Source organism: Muntiacus reevesi, chromosome 3 (genome assembly GCF_963930625.1).
Source record: "Muntiacus reevesi chromosome 3, mMunRee1.1, whole genome shotgun sequence".
NCBI classification, from domain to species: Eukaryota; Metazoa; Chordata; class Mammalia; order Artiodactyla; family Cervidae; genus Muntiacus; species Muntiacus reevesi.
The window spans coordinates 240,571,850-240,592,797 of record NC_089251.1 but is presented as its reverse complement, the minus strand read 5'-3'; the positions used below and the strand labels follow the sequence as shown (position 1 = coordinate 240,592,797).

The 20,948-nt window shown below is 34.1% G+C and overlaps 1 protein-coding gene across 1 annotated transcript in view; it reads left to right on the top strand.

Annotated features, from left to right (window-relative positions):
• The window catches only part of SCN7A (sodium voltage-gated channel alpha subunit 7), a 77,176-nt gene extending 56,643 nt beyond the window's left edge, over window positions 1-20,533 (top strand). The window contains exons 16-25 of the mRNA XM_065927887.1: window positions 1,414-1,519; window positions 3,675-3,829; window positions 6,129-6,302; window positions 7,968-8,075; window positions 10,242-10,520; window positions 11,270-11,323; window positions 12,072-12,209; window positions 14,141-14,245; window positions 14,562-14,832; window positions 17,580-20,533. Coding sequence (XP_065783959.1) covers window positions 1,414-1,519; window positions 3,675-3,829; window positions 6,129-6,302; window positions 7,968-8,075; window positions 10,242-10,520; window positions 11,270-11,323; window positions 12,072-12,209; window positions 14,141-14,245; window positions 14,562-14,832; window positions 17,580-18,646 — 2,457 coding nt within the window. The 3' untranslated portion in view covers window positions 18,647-20,533. The remainder of the gene's footprint in view (window positions 1-1,413; window positions 1,520-3,674; window positions 3,830-6,128; window positions 6,303-7,967; window positions 8,076-10,241; window positions 10,521-11,269; window positions 11,324-12,071; window positions 12,210-14,140; window positions 14,246-14,561; window positions 14,833-17,579) is intronic.
• The last annotated feature ends 415 nt before the right edge of the window (window positions 20,534-20,948 follow it).

Genomic DNA, 20,948 nt, shown 5'->3' with positions numbered 1-20,948 from the left:
ACATTATAAGGCATGTGCTACCATACATTTCTGGGTAAAATTGCTATTTATCGCAACACATTGTGTGGAAATGTCCTGAAAAACTTCTTGTCAATCTCATTAGAAAGTCTGAGATATGAAAATATATACGAAAGATGGAACTTAATGTAACTGTAAATGTTGAAGTTTCAGAAGTTGTTACTTAAGCTGCATAATTATTTGGTTCTTTTGATTGGTTAACTACTCAAAGAAGATTTTATCATTTATATATTTCATTATATATTTAATTAATCACTTTCCAGATTATGTAGCCCAAGAGTATTTAGGATGTTGATCTAAAAAAGCAAAGAATAAAATATAAAAATTACAAGTGATATGATAATTCAGAGATTCATGTTCTTGTTTTCTTTGGTATTTTAACTTTTATCTTTTAGTACAAATATATAATTATATAAATTTCATAAAAATAACATCAAACAAATCAGATTTTGAAACATATTTTTCATAATGTAGCCATATATATTGGTCACTAAGTAATCTTTTATTAAAATGATTTATAATTTTGATTTATTTATAAATTTAAAATAAATACTCAGGGTTTTGAGAAAATCATATAAGATAATTTATGTGTGAGGGTTTTAAATACTCTAATGAATCATATATATAATGTATGATTTTCAATTATTGTATGCTTGAATATTACATAATATTAATTTATTGTCTACTCCCAAATCAATGCATTGCTATACCTTATTTTATCAATAATAAAGAGAATACAAAGGGAAATCAACTAACCTTTTAAAAGATTTGTTTATTTAAAAGTAATATCCTGCTGAATATTTTATGTTTTTAATAGAGCAGTATAATGTCTTAAAGTTGACAATATATGGCTTAAAGCAAACAAAACTTGCTAGTTTTATTTCTTTGACATTTACTGTGCAAAAAACAGGTAGAACAAAATATTTATAATTTTTTTATATATTCTAACTTGATTTTTCAGAAATTTGGGATAGCCTATACATCTTTTAGAACAGTGTTATTCACTATATGTTCATTTTAATGTGAAAATTATTTTATCTTACATTAATTTTTAAAATATCTTTAAACATTTTGACTCCTAGAGATATGTATACATTTAAAATTTATTTTTAATTTAGTTTTTATTTTTTGTAAAAACTGGCATGTGGCATGTGGGATCTTAATTCCCTGACCAGGGATTGAACCCCTGCACCTTGCCTTGAAGCTCAGTCTTAACCACCAGGGAAGTCTCTGTATGCATTTTAATATCAATCATGAAATTGGCATAAAGTCTTTTACTGTGACAGTAATTTTTCTGTATATAATTTTTCTTTTTTCTGAAAAGGAAATAAGCTTTAGGCAAAGCGAGTAAATGAAACTTTAATGGCAACTTTCTTGGTGGGACTTACTTTTCAGAAAGTAAAGCAGTCGAGCTCATCTGAATGTAGTACAGTTGATATTGTTCTCTCTGAAGAAGAAGAAATGGTCTATGAACATGAAAAGCCAAAGCATCTTAGAAATGGTAAGAAAAAAATAAGTTATTTTAATCATTATATTAACATTAGGCTAAATTTCTCTTAACCTAAATAATACTATTAAATACACTTTTAATTTTAAAGAGTTTGTTAACTTGACTAAGGAATACCCACATGCAAATGTGTTTGTGTGTGTGTGTACATGCACTCATGCTCATATGTATACAGATAGAAACTTATAATAATGTCAAAGAAAAAGTCAATGTCTGGAACGGGGAGAAAGGGCCTGCTTCCTAGGGGATCTCATGAAGTAGTTAAAAGTTTTAGTTCTGAAATCACACATACTGAGTTCAGATCCCAGCCCACCATTTACTAGCTTTTACTTACCCTCCTCTGACTCATTTCCTAATATGTAGAATGAGGATAAGAATAAGACTTACTTCATGGGATTAATAGAAAGATTAAATCAGTGTGTGTGTGTGTTTATACGTCATAGAATGGGGTCAATATTTAAAATACTCATAGGAAAACAAATGTAATAGTCATTTATTTTTATAAGCTCCATGAATATTAAGAAATATATAGGGCTTCGATCAGTTGACTAAGTTATTAAACATGTAATATGCACCTCTCTATAAGTTATAATTATTTAGTTTCCTAAAGGGGCTTCCCAGGTGGGGCTAGTGGTAACTAATCCACCTGCCAATGCAAGAGACACAAGAGATACGGGTTCAGTCCCTGAGTCGGGAAGATCCCCTGGAGTAGGAAGTGGCAAGCTGCTCTAGTATTCTTGCCTGGAAAATTCCATGGGCAGAGGAGCCTGTTGGGCTATGAAAAGAGTTGGAGATGACTGAGCTACTGAGCAGTGTATTCGTCTCCTATCAAGACTGACAAATAACCATAGGTTCTAAATATTTAAAAGCACCAAAATCATCAAAATGGCAATGCCTAAATGTTCAAATTCCTATACTCAAAAATAAGAATCTGCTTTCAGTAGCCTGAGTTCTAGGACTTATATGATAAAAGACCAGGGAGAAAACATTTCCTATGTTTTTCTGACCAAGAATGTATAAATTGGCTCTAGGGAAAAATTTTTAAATGTATTGACTTTAAACTGCACCCACCTCCATGCTTCATTCTCTTATTAGTTAATCACACCGTTTTCAAGCCTCAGGTTTTCCTTATGCTAACTCTCTTGATCAGAATATAGAATTACACCTGTACCCTACCCATAAAAAACTCCATAATCCAGGCTTAGCTCCTTAAATAGTCTCATTCAAAATTTCTATCCCATGTCACTGAAGAACTAGGATAAGTTTAATTTACTTAATTGATATTATACCTCTTAACATGTCATAAATATTTGCATATTTAAATGAAAATGCTTGTTATGCTATGTGAATCTTCAGAGAATAAATTTTCAGGCATTATACCAAAAAAATCTAATAATTGGAAGATGGTGTGTGTGGGTGTGTTTGTTTTGTAGGAGTGGGGGTATCTTCTTTCTCAGATTGTGTCTAATAGGGTAAGAGGATGTTCTGAGTCATCTGTGCCTTTCACAATTTCTTTTTTCCTGCTATGGTCCCCAGGTGGTACAGTGGTAAAGAATCCCCTTGCTAATGCAGGAGACTCAAGACATATGGGTTTGAACTCTTGGTTGGGAAGATCTCCTGGAACAGGAAATGGCGACCCACTCCAATCTTCTTGCCTGGGAAATTCCAGGTCAGAGGAGCCTGGTGTGGGCTACTGTCCATGGGATTGCAAAGAATTGGACGCGATTAACATATACTTACTTACTTGTTGTTCAGTTGCTGATTCATGTCCAACGCTTTGCGACCCCGTGGACTTCAGCATGACAGGTTTCCCTGTCCTTCACTATCTCCTAGAGTTTGTTCAAACTCATGTCTGTTGAGTTGGTGATGCCATCCAGCCATCTCATCCTCTGTCACCCCCTTCTCCTGTCCTCAGCCTTTCCCAGCATCAAGGTTTTTTTCCTTCCTTCCTTACTATTATGGAACTCACAAACTTTTTTTTTTCCTCAGCGATTGCAGTGGTCACTACAGTAGGAGTATAAATCTAATGTCTATAAGTCAGAGAACATCTATATTAGATACTGTAAATAAATGACTGTTAAAGCATTTGAAATGTTTAACTTTTCATGAATTTCTAGATTTTTGTTCTTAATAGTTTCATTCTTGACAGTTTATGAACGAAGATCTTCATCTGCTCAAATCAGTAGAGGCCCCAAGAAAGGAAAAATCTGGCAGAACATAAGGAAAACTTGCTGCAAAATAGTAGAAAACAGTTGCTTTAGGTGTTTTATTGGCCTTGTCACTCTGCTCAGCACAGGTGCTCTGGTAAGTGAGCCTATGTGATATTTTTATGGGAAAAATGCATCATATGTCTATTAATTCATAATGTCACCAAGCCAAATTATTTTCCCCCAGAATACTTAATATAGTACCAAATTTTTTATTCTATGATTTTAGTTTTGGGAGATATACATTGCAGTTTCTTAGAGAGTCTGTATATGCTTCATTCAATATTAAATAAATAATTTCAAAATATGTGAATGATAGCAGGAAAAAGAATATTAATAAATACCCTATTATTTTAATAAAGTTTAATAATGTGCACATATTGTGCTAGTACTTTGGTACTTGTTCCATAAGGAAAGAGAAAGACTGTATATATTTTTAAGAACCTTTGAACTACAAATATATTTACTCATTGACACAACTATCTTAATTCTGGGAAATTATCTTAGAATCTTCACATGTGTTAAGTGTGTTTACAAGAACTTTTTGTAATACCAAAAAATTGAAAAGCAAGAAGAATACATATTAGAATGATTAGAATACATATTAGAAGAATACATATTTAAATTACTATTTAAATACACTATGGTACAGTCATCCAGTGGGATACTGTGCAGTTAGCTATGTTGATATTGCAATTCCCCAAGATATGGTAACAAGTGAAAAACAAGAAAGAATAAAGTACACAGCATGCTGCATTCTATGTAGGGAAGGAAGAAAAGTAGAATGTGCATTGATATTTGCTTGCCTATGATTAAAGAAGATGAGAGACTGCTCCACAGGAAATAGTTAATTGTGAGATGCAGGAAACAGAGAAGAAGGTGTGATGGTTGGGAACCAGACTTTGTCCTGCATACATTTTTAAAGTACACTTTATATTGACATTTAGCACACATCCCGGAAAGCATACAGATCATAAGTGCATAGCATAGAGGATTTTCACCAAGTGAATGTACCCACGTAACCATCACTTGCCTTGAGAAGGAGAGCGCTCCCAGGGCTCCAGAACCGCCCTCTGACCCCTCACGGTTACTTCCGCATTCCACCTGGGTAGCCAGCGTGTGGGCTTCAACTGCCATCTACTGGTTTCGCCTGTTTTTTTTAAAAGATTTACTTATTTATTAAATTTATGGCTGCACTGGGTCTTTGCTGCTGCACAAAGGCTTTTCCAGGTGCCGCGAGTGAGGTCTACTCTTTGTTGAGGAGCCCGGGCTGCGCACTGCGGTAGCTTCTCTCGTGGCCCACGGGCTCTGGGGCTCAGACTCAGCAGCTGTGGCCACGTGGGCTTGGCTGTCCTGTGGCGTGTGGGATCTTCCTGGACCGGGGATCAAACTTGTGTCCCCTGTATTCGTAGGCAGATTCTTTACCTCTGAGCCACCAGCAAAGTCCCGAGGTTGCCTGTTTTTTTAATGTTTTAATTGAAATAGAAGCTTCTGTGTATCTTTTTACATTAATTTGCATTATGTATCTTTTCAGTAGGTAAATCCATTTAGTAAATAGTACTTTAGAATAACTTTGGCTTATGTTTATAATCTGTTTTAAAGGATACTTTAGTCCATACTTGGTTCCATTGAGCCAGTTAATTCTATTGTTTTATATATACTTTTATTTAGCAGTAGTTTTTCAAGAATCACACCTTTCTTTACGTATGATTATTTTCGTCTGTGTTGAATCTTTGACCTCCATTGCACTTTGCAACAAGTCTGCCTGAGGTTATTGATACTTTATGGCCTTTTTTCAATGCTAAATGAAATTAATTTGAATTACATTATCAGACTTTGCTTCCTCCACAATAAAACTGAGGTTGATCTATTAAAACTGAGAAATGTTAGAAGAATATTATAGTCTTATTTCATACTCATTTATTTACACTGGTTTATCTGACACACTTTGTTACTTTTCTTGTAATAGCTGTAGGGATTTCTGAAAACACAAGTTTAGGGGTTTTCTTTGTATCTCTACTTCTTGATTCACAATGGCATGTATCTGTGAGATGGCTATAAGAGATAAGAACCAGGTCAGATATGACTAAAGATTCCATCTAAGTTTGAATAACTGATTTGAGAGAGACTTTTCAGTTCACTGTTTAGAACAGTGTTGAGGTCAAGTTCAGACTCTCTAAGTAGAGGTTCTGGAATCAATTAGTGATGTCTGCTACAGGCATGGGAGCAGAAAATGGACGTGGATTGTTTGAAAAAACTCAAACCAAGTGTACAAGCCCTTGAGATTGCAATCTATGACAGTGGTCACCATCTGGAGATGGGATTTCATTCCCCACTTTGCCAGAAGAGTTTTTAGAATTTACATGTACATTGATCTTTAAATATTTCACCCACAGGCTTTTGAAGATATATATATTGATCAGAGAAAGACTATTAAAATCTTATTAGAATATGCTGACATGATCTTCACTTACATCTTTATTCTGGAAATGCTTCTAAAGTGGATGGCATATGGTTTTAAAGCCTATTTCACTAATGGCTGGTACAAACTAGACTTCATGGTTGTTATCGTACGTATTTTAAAGCAAAATTTTAAAGGCTATTTGTTTCCTCTTCCTTCTTTACTCTTACTCTGCCTTTCTTTTTGATTTATGTGTATCTTTCTTTTACCTTTCTCTATACATTCTCAGTCACCAATATCCCATATTTCTTTATATGTAATGTTTAACATCCATCATTTCCATTTAAAAATTTTAATATTTCAGCACTTAACTCCTGGATTTTTCTAATCATTACCTATAAACCTGCTGCTGAGAGAATAGGCTTATTGAACAATATTTTGAAAATATCATCATTATAAACTATTCAAATTCTATTGGCTCTACCTTTAAATCATACACTTAAAATTAGACCACTTAACATAAACTTCGGGCTTCCCATATGGCCCTAGTGGTAAAGGATCCGCCTGCCGAATGCAGGAAACTTAAGAGACACGAGTTTGATTCCTGGGTCGAGATGATCCCCTGGAGGAGGAAATGGTTACCCACTCCAGTATTCTTGCCAGGAGAATCCCATGGACCGAGGAGCCTGGCGGGCTACAGTCCATGGAATTACAAAGAGTTGGACACAACTGAGCATCTGAGCACTTTTCCATCGTAAACTTCACCAGTAGCACACTGATCCTAGGTACCAGAACATGTGAATCACTGCAGTAGATTCCACCACTGCACACATTTATTCTGTTCTCCACATAACAAGAAAAATAAGCTCCATTAAACCAAAATATTTTCTCAATTTCATTCTCTCCTTACCCTATATGCCTAGAACAATTCATGTCACATAGTAGGTGATCATTAATTTTTGTTGAATGAACAAATGTCTCCCCATTCTATCAACAATGATTGAACCTTCTCAGTATATAAATAATAACTTAAATATCTGACCTTTGTCTTCTAAATCAATTCTTGCAAATTAACCTTCTATTTCAATGATACCACACTGTACCTGCAACTCACCTTCCTGTTTCTTGGTTATTGTTCTTTTGTATCTGCATTCTTCCATGCGTATGTAAATGATATCCTTACTTTGAAGCCCACTCTGAGCCTCTTTAGTGTAGGGTAAAAGAGAATAATTTTTTTCATTTATATTACCTTGAAAATATAGAAAAATGAAGGTACAACAAAATTAATCATAACTATACCACCTTCATTTTTATTAATATTGAATCATATTTATGCATGTATGTTTACTTTAAAAAAATCACCTTAGAATCCTTATTTTTTTGTAATTAGTATTTGAACTTAACAAAATTCATTTCCTCCTTGATGCCTCATCTCTGAAATCCTATTTTTTATATTGTCTTAACTATATATATATTTGGATTCATATGAAAACATATTCTAAATTCTGTTTTAACGAATATACTGTTTACTATTACTCTATTGCAAATAATCATGAAACTAATTCTTAATCTAATTCTAAAATAAAAATGAATGTAAATATTAATCTTTGACCATAAAGAATCTCAAACACAATTTTTTATCTCAATAACATGTATTATTCTCACCAAAAAATACTTTTGAATTTTGTGAAATAGTTTTTAAATAGCTTTAGAATACTTTTAAAAATTTTGGTAGGCTTTGACTGTAATTTTCTGTAATAAATTTTCATTTACAGATTGTTTTGATTAAATTTAAAATTAAGTTCTATTCAATTTTTTATTTATATATATCCAGGTGTTCTGTCTTAGTTTAATAGGCAAATCTCGGGAAGAACTAAAACCACTTGTTTCCATTAAATTCCTTCGGGCACTCAGAGTTCTATCTCAATTTGAAAAAATGAAGGTAAGAGAAAAATTTCTAATATAATCTACAAGTTTTTATTTGGGATTAATAAACATCCATAAATTAATAATCTTTGTTGTCTTCTCATTTGTGTCTTTATTAATACAAAAGCCAAATTTCCAATGCACATTCAGTTTAGTGATAGAAAGATTTCATACAATATTCTAGGGCTATAAACTACACATAGCCTATTAAAACATGGGTTGTGGGTGAAGGAAATGGGGAGATGTTGATCAAAGGATCCAAAACTTTCATTTATAAAATGAATAAGTTCTGGGGAATTTAGTACACAGTATCATGACTACAGTTAGTAATACTACATTATATACTTGAAATTTTCTGAGAGTACAACTTAAATGTTTTTCACCATTTATCCCAAAAGATATCTATGTGAGGTGATAGATGTGTTAATTAGTGTGATTGTGGGAATCATTTCACATTTTATACATATATTTGGACATCATCTTGTACATCTTAAACTTACACAGCTTTTGTAAATTATACCTAAATAAAGTGAAATACATATATACATATATAGTTATACACACAAATTAGATAATAAATGTAACTAAAATAACATGTTTTAACTTTAAAAATATCCTGACATACTGTGTATTTTTTCCTAATCAATTTAGATACACGGAGAGGAAAAAAGAGTTTCAAAATCAGCAAATTGTCTTCCCTCAATTTATAGAAACACAGGCAATTTTTTGCTAGGTAAAGTGCCTCTGTCAGAAATCAAGTCCTGTACTATTTGATGCCATACATTAATTAGAATGGCAATGAGATAGTAGCCATGGATAATTTGAGATCAGATAAATAATTATACTTAGGTCAAAGTCAGATCCAGATCTTAATCTTCATATCCTCTGGAAGTTCTGTCTGTAGTTGGATTAATTCTGAAGATATATCATAAGTGTATAAGGAAGCTATGTGATTACAAAATTAAAGTTTTAATGTATTTAATAAGCTTCAGGTCTTCAGGTGCTCTTATTACTTAAATATTTATTTCAACCATATCTCTTTCTTTTATTCTTAACATTTGTGTATATTTTCTAATAGACATAGACTTGTTTTCATCAGAGGCATCAGCGGATCTTTCAAAATATGTAGTGTCAACAAAAGATCCGTGACTTAGTTTTAGAAATGAAACTAAATGTAATTAGAAGTACAATTAAACGTAAAAATATTAATTCAAGGACAGAAATCTAAGGAATATAAACAAGAAAGTACAGACAAATGGCTACATTTTCAGTAATGGCTGATAGAAGGCAAGATTAGAATGATAGGAAAGAGAATGGTGCCTCAGGGTGGGGGGCGGAAAGAGAGAAGGAAGTGAGGCTGTGGAAAGGGAGTCAAGTTAAAGAAAGATAAAGAAAAGAGAAAGAGAAAGCAAAGATGAAGAATATTGCATTGAGTTTAGCGCTGGTTTACATTTGTATAAGAGCTTTAGTGGAATGATAGGAATAAAATTCTGAATATAATAATTAAAGAATAAAGGGACCTGAGAAAATGGAGACAGTGATTATAGATTATTGCTGCTTATTTAAGTTTAGGCAGTAGATTTATTTCCCAGACTTCCCACTCTGAAGTGGTTCACCAGAGACAGTGGTTCAGAGTGGTCAGTGATTTTGAGAAGCACAGTACCCACTGAGTGTTTCTTTAAACAGTCACTTGCCTTGGCTTCACTGATCTATAGTCTTCTGGTCTTCCTCTTAATTTCCCTCCACTGTGTAGGTTAATCATCCCTGAAGTTAGAATCCCCAAGACTTAGGTCTAGGTTTTTTTCACTCTCATTTTATCTGCTTTCTAAATAATCTGATACATTTACACAGGCTCACTTGTTTTGCCTATTTCTGGTACAATATGGGAGATGGATAAACATGTTAAATCAGTGAAATAATTATTTATTTGAGTATTTATACTAATCAGCTCCATTGTATTTTAGTGCAAAATTTTGAGAATATATGAATTTTTAATATATATTTTAAATATAAATTGTTATTTCAGTTATTCAAATACTAGCAAGTGACCTATTACATCTTCAAAGATGGCCTTTTTTGTTGTTATTTCAATATGACGTTATATTAATAAATATTCTCAATTTAATTAAAATACTTTCACATTTCTTACTGAAAGTTTATATGTTTGTCTTTTATATGCCAGGTGGTAGTGAGAGCTTTGATTAAGACAACTTTACCCACAATGAATGTGTTTCTGGTCTGCCTTATGATCTGGCTGGCTTTTGGCATCATAGGAGTACACTTATTTGCTGGTAAATTCTATGAGTGCATTGACCCAACAAGTGGAGAAAGGTTTCCTCTATCTGAAGTCATGAACAGAAGTCAGTGTGAAAGCCTTGTATTTAATGAATCCATGCCATGGGAGAATGCAAAACTAAATTTTGATAATGTTGGAATCAGTTTTCTTTCACTGCTTCAAGTAGTAAGTACATGTTTGAATTTTTGAATTATGTTTATTCATATTGTAGGTGACCATAAAGGACAAAAAATGTGGATGCTTAATAAAATTAGTTTTAAATTATTTTAGCAATTGATAGTTGATATAGGTTATGGGACATAGTATACCAAGCTCATTTAGAAAGACAAAAGTGAAATATAGTCCTTGCTTTGTTGGAAAAAGGAAGTGGAGATAAAGGTAGAACTAGGTTAACAGAAGAAATGCCAAGTATTGACCAAACCTATTACCTCCACCACTGATCAGACAATAGGTACACAGTTTTTGATCCAACTCAGGTTACTGCTGTTTGTTTCTACTTAGTGCTTTGAGGAATGACCCCAACATCTGGCATCTTTCCTGTCTTACCTCCCTCATAGTATAAAGCATGCATATAGCAATTACAAGTAACTATGACACTTGGGCAGCAGGTAGTTATTCACCGTTTATCCATCTATCTCTCTCTTTTTATTTATACTGTTTTAAAATATTTTAAGTTACTACAAATAAACTACATAGCTTTAAATAGTTTTTATTTTTTAATTTTTTAAATAGTTTTTAATAGGCAATATAAATGTAATAATGAAAGTGGTAAAGATCTCAGTTACACAGTATTTTGAAGTGTGGTTGACCTTACTAATCAAATGTTTTACTGTATTCATAATATTGACCGTTAATTTTTATTTGCCTCAAAGCATAAGATTTCCATAAGAATTAAATACATGCCATTTTTACAGGCAACATTTAATGGATGGATCGCTATTATGAATTCAGCAGTTGATTCTACTGATGTAAGTACTGTACAATCTGAGAACCATCCTTAAGGTTGGCTAAGTCATTTTTTAATTCAAGGACAGGACACAAGCAATAATTGAGTAATTAACATGGTAATAGCAAATGTTTATGCTAGACAGAAAGTTCATTTCAGATTGAATATTTCATGAACAATGAACTCCTTCCAGAATTATATACAATGGTTGAGGCCCAATAGGCACATTTGAAGATTATCATAACAATGATTAAACCAATGCAATAAACTTTAAAATTCAAATAAAAGCAGTGATATCTCTTTACCAAAGAACAAAGAGGAAATACTGCCTCAAGTAGCACTGTTAGATTTTCTTGTCCTAAAATATTTTCTAAATCTTATGTTTTAAAAAGTCAGTGTCAATATTTTGCTGTTTTCTCACTTTTTCATGTATTTTATTTTTAAAAACATATTTTTTTCAGAGCAGTTTTAGATCTACAACATTGAAAGGGAGTTACAGAGATTTCCTATATACCTTTATCCTCACAAATGCATAGCCTCCTCATTACTGATATCACTCACCACAATGCTCTATTTTTTTTTTTACCAAAGATAAACTACACTAACACATCATGATCACCCAAAATTCACTCAGTGTTGTGCATTCTGTGGGTTTGGACAAATGTATAATGACATATACCCTTAGTTATAAGGGTATCATATAGCATATTTTCACTGTGCTAAAAATCCTCTGTGCTCTGCCTTATTTTGCTTATTTTTTTAACTTTTAGGTAGATATGCAACCTAATTTTGAAAACAGCATCTATATGTATTGTTACTTTATTGACTTTATTATCATTGGATTATTTCTTCCTCTGAGTATGTTGATTGGTGCTATTGTTGCCAATTTCCACAAGCATAAAATAAAGATAAGTATAAATATTCTTTGTCAATCAATGCCCAAGTTGGGGGGGAGAGTGTCCTGCTTCAAATAATTGGTTTTAGATTCAGCTTAATAGCATTTTTATTTGGTACTTACCTTTAAAAAATTATTTATGTTCCTGCAGATTGAATATTGCTAAAATGTTTATCTTTACATTCTTTTCTATATTCAAATAAGCACAAACAAGTTTAAACGTTAAACATAACAACTGTTTCCGTGTATGTGTTTGTAAATCATGACATGCTGAAAAATAGCATTGTTATATCTGCACAAATATGTGAAGATGTTCAAGAAAAATAAACCACACTTTTTACCCTTTGATGTACTCAAAGTGGTTCAAAATTGTACCCAGCAGAGACATCTTTGTCAATTGAAATGGCTTTTTCTGCTAAAAGTGAAAGTGAAGTGAAAAGTAGCTCAGTCACGTCTGACTCTGAGACCTGGTGAACTGTAGCCTACCAGGCTCCTCCCTCCATGGGATTCTCCAGGCAAGAATACTGGAGTATTCTGCTGAAAGTAGAGAGTCATAAATCCTAATTAGGTGACCTAAGTAGAAGTTCCTTGGAACAAATAAGAAAATTCAGAGGCAGAATTGAAAAACCCCTGTTCAGTGTCATCCCCACACAGACTCCCTTCAGGGCTTCTGTTAATACAAATGCCCCAAATGTCATGTAAATCCACTTATTTTAACCCCAGCGATCTACTTTCTATTAAGTGTAGAAATGGCTTCTAGTCAATCAAAGAAAAGAATAGTTTAATCTTGAAATTTCCTAGTTAGCAAAGTCATCAGTGTGGTGTAGAATCTGGTAAACAAGTCATTCTGAGTCTGCACTAATTAGATGGGATTAGAGTAATTAGATGGGTTTACCCACTCCAGTACTCTTGCCTGGAGAATCCCATGCACTGAGGAGCCTAGTAGGCTGCAGTCCATGGTGTCGCTAAGAGTCGAACATGACTGAGCGACTTCCCTTTCACTTTTCACTTTCATTCATTGGAGAAGGAAATGGCAACACACTCCAATGTTCTTGCCTGGAGAATCCCAGGGATGGGGGAGCCTGGTGGGCTGCGGTCTATGGGGTCGCACAGAGTTGGACACGACTGAAGCGACTTAGCAGCAGAAGGACTGAAGCTACTTAGCATGCATGCATGCAGAAGGATCAGTGGTCATTGGACTGTATGCTTCAGCTTCTTAAGGATTTCAGCCCAGTGGAATAACATCCTAGGATTTGCCCAGGGGCTTCAAATTGGTGAGCCCCGTCAATTTAAGTGACCCAGTCCTGACATGGGCAGTAACAATTCCTAACTCCTAGATTAACACATTAAATGTTCACCTCTTATTCACTTTGCTTTTCCTATATAAGATACTGAACTTAACACTAAAAACACAAAAATGAATAATTCCTAGAAGATATTGTGAAGGGGTAAGCCCTAGGTGCTTTTGGAATAATAATGAAAAGATATCTTCTGATAGTATTTGGAAAATTAAGTAACCTGTGAACATATAAAAACAAGTATATGACCAATTCTATTTTTTCTTTATTATTGAAAGGTACAAATCAAGTTCAGCTTTTGAGGTTAACTATTCTTAGTAACCTTTCCAGATATCCTCTGCTGTTTCTCTTTTGTCTCTAACAAGAGGTAGGTCCCAGTAACTAAAAAATTAAAATAGGGTTGACTACCCGCAGCAAAATGCATCAAAATATAGTTGAATATCAATCATTTCCAGTGTATACTCTGTATTTTGTATGGATTTTTGTGCAGAAGATCAGACATGTTTAAACATTATATAGTGCATTGCAGTTAAGCATTCTTTAGAGGATTAAATCAATAATTGCCAAGCTTTAGAAAATGCATATTAATATAAGGTGAAATGTGGACTAAATATGATTTTAATATCTTTTCCTTTCATTGTTTTACCAGGGAGGCTCAAATATCTTTATAACAGTCAAACAGAAGAAGCAGTACCGTGCCCTGAAGAAGCTGATGTATGAAGACTCTCAGAAACCAGTACCTCACCCAGAAGTAAGGAAACATCTAGATTTTTCTAGCTTTCTGAAAAAGTCTCCTTTATATATTCTCTGTTACAAATGAAGATATGTGTTTTTAAAATTCTTAACAACAAATGCTTTTGACATAATTTTTTAAAGGTGTTCCTTGACACAGCTTTTGATGGTCTTTTTGTTTATTTTCTTTGACTACATGCTGTAATTATAGTTTGGTAAAATCTTAGTTTTCACGTATTCTGCTATTTATGCTGGGAGGGAAGTTGTAAGTCTAAAGACAATGTGTATAAATATCTTATTAATAAGAATATTACACCTTTTTCCTTTATACACAGAACAAGTTCCAACGATTCATCTTTGACTTGGTAACAAGTCGAGTTTTTAATATCATCATTATGACTCTTATATGCTTCCAAGCAATAACCATTATGATACAAAGTGACGAACAGAGCCCCCAAATCGACACTGCTTTGTTTTGGATTAACTCAGTTTATGTTATGCTATATACTGGAGAATGTGTACTAAAGCTCATCGTTTTCCATTGTAACTATTTCACCAGTGGATGGAACATTTTTGACTTCATGGTGGTTGTTTTCTCTATTACAGGTAAGATTTTGTTTAGTCAGATTTTCATTTGTAATAATATTAATTCAGTCAACCTCTTATAGTAATCATCTTCTGAGGTATAGTCTCTTTAATAAACCCAACGGTGGGGGGGGGGGGGGGGGACTCTTTTTATTTCCAGCAGGAATGCCTTGAAAGTCCATCTGAGACACCAGAAAAACCCCAACTTCCCCGAGGAATACTGGAGTGGGTAGCCATTCCTTTCTCTAAGGGATCATCCTCACCCAGGGATCAAACTCGGGTCTCCCACATTACGAACAGATTCTTTACCATCTGAGTCACCAGGGAATGCCTTACATTTTTACATTTACACGTGTACACATGCCTGACAGATATATTTATCTAACATACTGAAAAAATACTTTCTGAATTAATACATAGACTTTATTACACAGACCACCAGATAAATGCTTAATTATCCCTTCAGTATATCACATACATTATTTATTTAAGATGACACTAGCAGGACCTTTATGTTTTAGTGTGATAGAACCTTTCAAACTCATTGTTTTCTTTCCTCTAATCTCTAAAATTGTTTACTAGTTTCACAACACTAGAGTTTTAGGCTTTTATGAATTGGTCACAAGTTTTCTCTTACTCTGGAGATCTCAGTCCTTTATTTAACAAATATATTTGATTATTCTCTTTCTGAATAGATATTATGCTATATGCAAAGAATTCAGTAGCGAATGAGGTAGGCATAATTCCTCTATATACATAGTTTATAATCTATCAAAGGATACATATAATTAAATAGTACATGTTAATGTGCTATTAAGGTATTGGTAAGATAAGAAGCACAGGGCGCCCCGGCACCACAGCAAAGTGAGAAGCACATAATCAATAAGTAGAGGTCAGAGAAAGCTTCACAGAAGAGGCAAGAAACTAAATGGGGAGCCACTGGTTAAGGAGCTAGCCAAGAATCTAGGATAAAAGTGTTCTAGGCAGAAAAGGTTTACTGTCTGCCTCCCATAAGACACTTACTAGAAAGTTATCTCCATAAGAGTATGGACAATATCTCTGTTACTGTCAAGTACTGTTCTAGGCAGTCAGTAGTGAAAATGTGGATAAACTTTCTGCCCAGTTTTACCTCCAGAAAATTAACTCGTTCAGCTGGTAACAGAGGCAGTGCAATCAACACTGATAGACAATTGCAAGAAGCTTCCTAGAAAAGCACATGAAATCAGGAGAGGGCCGAAAGAAGGAAAATGGAAGAAAATGAAAGTAAGGAGCCCTGTAGGTTGAAATGAGAATAATTGAATCAGACGTCTAGAAGGAGAGGAAATATCTCAGAAGGTCAGATATCCTGGGTTCAGAACATACTGATAGATAGGTATAACTAAAGTAAAATGATGGAGAGTATTAAAGTTAACAAAGCCAAAGACTGAAAGACTAGCCTTTCAGTGGACTGTTGATGGTAGGTGCTGGGGTGGAATGGACACCAGTGAGCCGTGTACTAAAGTCTGCAATGAAAATGAATGAGGGGGAATGAACAGATCACAGAGCTAAGGAATGGTAGATGTTATAGTTGAATGCCATGATCCACAAACTATCAAGATTTTTTTCTTTATAAAATTAATATGAAAGAGAAGTATCTGGAAATCACATTGGAAAGAAGGAAAGATGCTTGCTTGTTCCATCTTTCTACACTGAGAAATGTTGAGTGGGAAAGAATGAGCTGTCTGTGCTTGAGCGGAAGTAGTATCCTCAAGATAGAGACAATTTTCTTCACTTCCTTTCTTATCTAAAATCTTAGTGAACAGGGAATAAAGATGTGTTTACAATTAAAGGGGGAAACCTCCTACATAATGTAAGAGTTTGGAAGATGGGGGAGAAATGAAAATTTGAGTCAAGAGTAGAAGGTTCACTAAAGCACTGTGTGCCAGTAACCAAATTAACAGAAATGTGAGACACGATCCTTCCAGATTCAGCAAATATACCATCTCATTTAGAAGCTTCATAGAATTTTCCCCTTCTCCATCTTTTTGACTCAAAATGAACACTGTCTCCAGTACTTCCAGAGAGCATTCCTTATGTTTGTTTATGGTAATTATAATCTCACCTTGTTTTATAGTTATATATCTCACTCTCATAGTTCTCTTCTCACCACAGCGAGAAAGAAAACTTCTAGACCAAGACTTGTTTATTCACATTTAAAATTCCTAAGGGTCCATATGGTATTTATGAAGTCAATAAACCAAATTATAACCTATAAATCCAAATGCAAAGTATTTTTTCAATTATATTTATCAACTAGGTCTTTCTGCTTTGCATGATAATTAGTTTAAATGTCTACCTCTATTGTCTGTATCATATGGTCTTTGAGGATAGGAGTCATGTCATTTACCTTTGCATATTTTCATGGTACCTTTATTAGGTATCCAGTAAAAGTTGGTTTGAACTAAATTGCTGGATCTAACTGCAATCAGAAAAAAAAAATATGACTACTGTTCTACATTATGGATACATGCCATCTGTGACTCCAGAAGTGTCTGATCCCTAATACCCTGGAAATAATGGTAGAAATAATTCTCATCCAAATTCTCATCCAAATTTGTTAGATGCTGAACATTGCCACTATTAGTATTTGGCTAAACCAAACTGTCAATGTGTGCCAAATGTTATAGGGGAAGGATTAATTATCTGAACATACAGAAAAAAGCGAATGTAAAATAATTTATATTCCTCTAAGTAATTGTATTGCCTGCTTTATTTTTTCCTACACCAAGGACTATTTCTGCCTCTGATGGTAGGATATTACCTTGTATCTCCTTCCCTTGTGCAACTGGTACTTCTCTCACGGATCATCCACATTCTGCATCCTGAGAAAGGACTAAAGCTGTTCCATAATCTGCTGCTTCCTTTGATGCTGTCCCTCCCTGCCTTGTTGAACATCAGTCTTCTCATCTTCCTGATCATGTTTATCTATGCCATCTTCGGAATGTATAATTTTGCCTATGTTAAAAAGGAAGCTGGAATTGATGATATGTCCAACTTTGAAACCTTTGGCAGCAGTATGCTCTGTCTTTTCCAAGTTACAATATTTGCTGGTTGGGATGGGATGCTCAATGCAATTTTCAGTAGTAAATGGTCTGACTGTGATCCTGATAAAATTAACCCTGGGACTCAGGTTAGAGGAGACTGTGGCAATCCCTTTCTTGGGATTATTTATTTTGTCAGTTACATCATCTTATCTAGGCTGATCATTGTAAACATGTACATTGTTGTTGTCATGGAGTTTTTAAATATTGCTTCTAAAAAACAAGTCAAGACATTGAGTGAGGAAGATTTTAGGAAATTCTTTCAGGTATGGAAGAGGTTCGATCCTGATAGAACCCAGTACATAGACTCTAGCAAGCTTTCAGACTTTGCAGCTGCTCTTGATCCTCCTCTTTTCATGGCAAAACCAAACAAGGGCCAGCTTGTTGCCATGGATCTTCCCATGGCAGTTGGAGACAGAATTCATTGCCTTGACGTCTTACTTGCTTTAACAAAGAGAGTTATGGGTAAAGATCTGAGCATGGAGAAAGTTCTTTCAGAGATGGAATCAGGATTTACATTAACCAACACTTTTAAGATCACATATGAGCCAATTACAACTACTCTGAAACGAAAACAGGAGGTAGTCTCAGCAACCATCATTCAGCGTGCTTATAAAAGTTACCGTTTGAGGCAAAGTGACAAAAATACTTCAGATGCTCATATGATAGGTGGAGACAGGGAAGGTCAAGCTATCAAAGAAGATTCCTATATTGATAAAGCTGAGGGAGTGTCAATACTTCAAAGCCAGGTATAATCCCTCTTATTTCCTTTTCACCTTTTTTACATGTCCCCCAAATGTTAAAAGTTTAAGAAAGTAAAGATTTCACTTAATAATCAACTGTTTATAACCCATGAAAGATTAGCTTGTGCTCACAAGATCCCATGTCCAACTTACATTTACCCCTAAATATTCAATCTAACCAAGACCATCCCGTAATATTACTGCAGAGTTAAATTAGGTTAAAATTATTGTTTAATATTCCAATACTTGCTTTCTCTATATGGCTTATATGCTGTGTACTTCTAGAGGAAGAAGGAGGTAATGGCAGAAATTAGTAGGAAAAGGAACTTCCTTATATGTTTTATGTTTACTTTAACTTGATGGGATTCAAGTCACCACTAATAGGACTTAATTACAAATAAACAAGTACTTTCTTAAAGTGGGACGGTGTTTTAAAAAATAATACAGTGCTACAGGCCATTGAATCACAAACTAGCCTAGACAGATACCAGTCAGGGGAAGGGAGAATGCAGTTCTTAGAAGTGCCTTTGAGATCAATCAGAGAGACTCTTGGGCTGTGGATCCAAACCATTTTTGAAAAGATTGATTAGAGCCCAGATTTTGTTTTTGATTGTTTCGGTTTTATTTTGCATTTGGTCTGGGAGTTCGTTATTTCTTTGTTCTTGGGTTCCCAGTGTCTTATCTCTTTGGCCAGTTTCAGTTAAGGACCAGCTCTTTTAAGAGCACGGGTTCCTAGAACATAAAGGGAACTAAATTTATGGCCTACATTTTCAAATTTATCTCATTTCTCCTTGGAAAATAGTAGTCACTTTAACTACTTTTCACGGCACTTCATTTTTTTTTTATATATAACTTTAAGAAAAAAATAAATCACTAAAACCATGTGGACTTCTGAACTAGGAGATCAAAATATGAGTTTGTTAGTGGTAGTGTTTTATAACATTAGAGTATGCAAGTTAATTTTCCATTTCTCATTTATTTTTCCAAAATTATTTGTCTTGTTTTTATTTCATCACATACATAATACTCTGTAAAATACTTTCTGTTTGAAAAACTTTAAAATCCTATGCATTAATTTTCACTAGTAAAATTAATTTTAAAGATAGGCACGAATAGTTGTCATAATAAAATTTAGTCACAGGCATCTCTATAGTTTAGGATTCTGGTATTTACTCCATTGTCTTAAGACTGACTTCTTTGTGCCTACAAAGTGCTAAAGGATTCAAAAAGAAAATATGTATACTGTTGACTTAATGACAAGTTTTAAATATGTTGTATGGCATTCAATATTACTTAGATATCAGTAGTTGTATTTTATTATGAGTGCATGATCTTGATTGAGCCTTAACAATTATAATCTATTTCTGCTCCTCAGAAATGTATTAACCTGACCAAGATGCCTTTGGGGGATTCCCTAAGCAAATGTAATTTCAGGGTTCTGTTTCTTATTATAAGTGTTCCTTCCCTCTCTCCTCCCATTCTCCATCATGTGATGGGGACCAGGGAGGAGTCAGTGTTAATTTGGTGACATGGTAACAGATGGTGCTTTGTTTAAGCTTCTCAGTTTTCTATTTCTTGGAAAAGCTTTATTGTGGAAACTGCTTCATATACTTAAACTGAATCTTAACTTGCTTATGTAAAATCCATAAAGACTATGAACTGATTTTAGTTTGAAAATTATGTCTTTTAATTATAAATCATGTTTGCCACTAACCTTCCAAAAACTATGTAAAGAATTATTTTTAGGAAATCTTATAATATTGTACTTTTTAGATATTAAAGAAAATAGTAAATACTACTTGTTAACTATGTAAGCATTGGTTCTTGTACTTTGGTAAATTAGCTTGGCAATTTGTATAATAAGAACTGTTTAAGATGAGCTGTAAATTAAAGCTTATTCATTCAGACTTTACCTGAAAATATGGAAAATAGCATCTCATTTTCTTTTTGTGCTAAAATTCTTATAGCATAGACTGTCTCATATATACCATCAAACCAGTCTGTTCATGTTTCCAAGTAGTGTGCATTCATACATGCTAACTCGTGTCATACTCTATGCAACCCTATGGATTGTAGCCTGCCAGGTTCCTCTGCCCTTGGGATTCTCCAGGCAAGAACACTGGAGTGGGTTGCCATGCCCTTCTCCAGGGGATCTTCCCTACCCAGGGATCTTACCCATGTCTCTTATGTCTCCTACATTGGCAGATGGGTGTTTTATCATTAACTCTACCTGGGAAGCCCTTCCAAGTAGCATTCAGTTCAGTTCAGTTGCTAAGTCATGTCTGACTCTTTGCACCCCATGGATTCAAGTAGG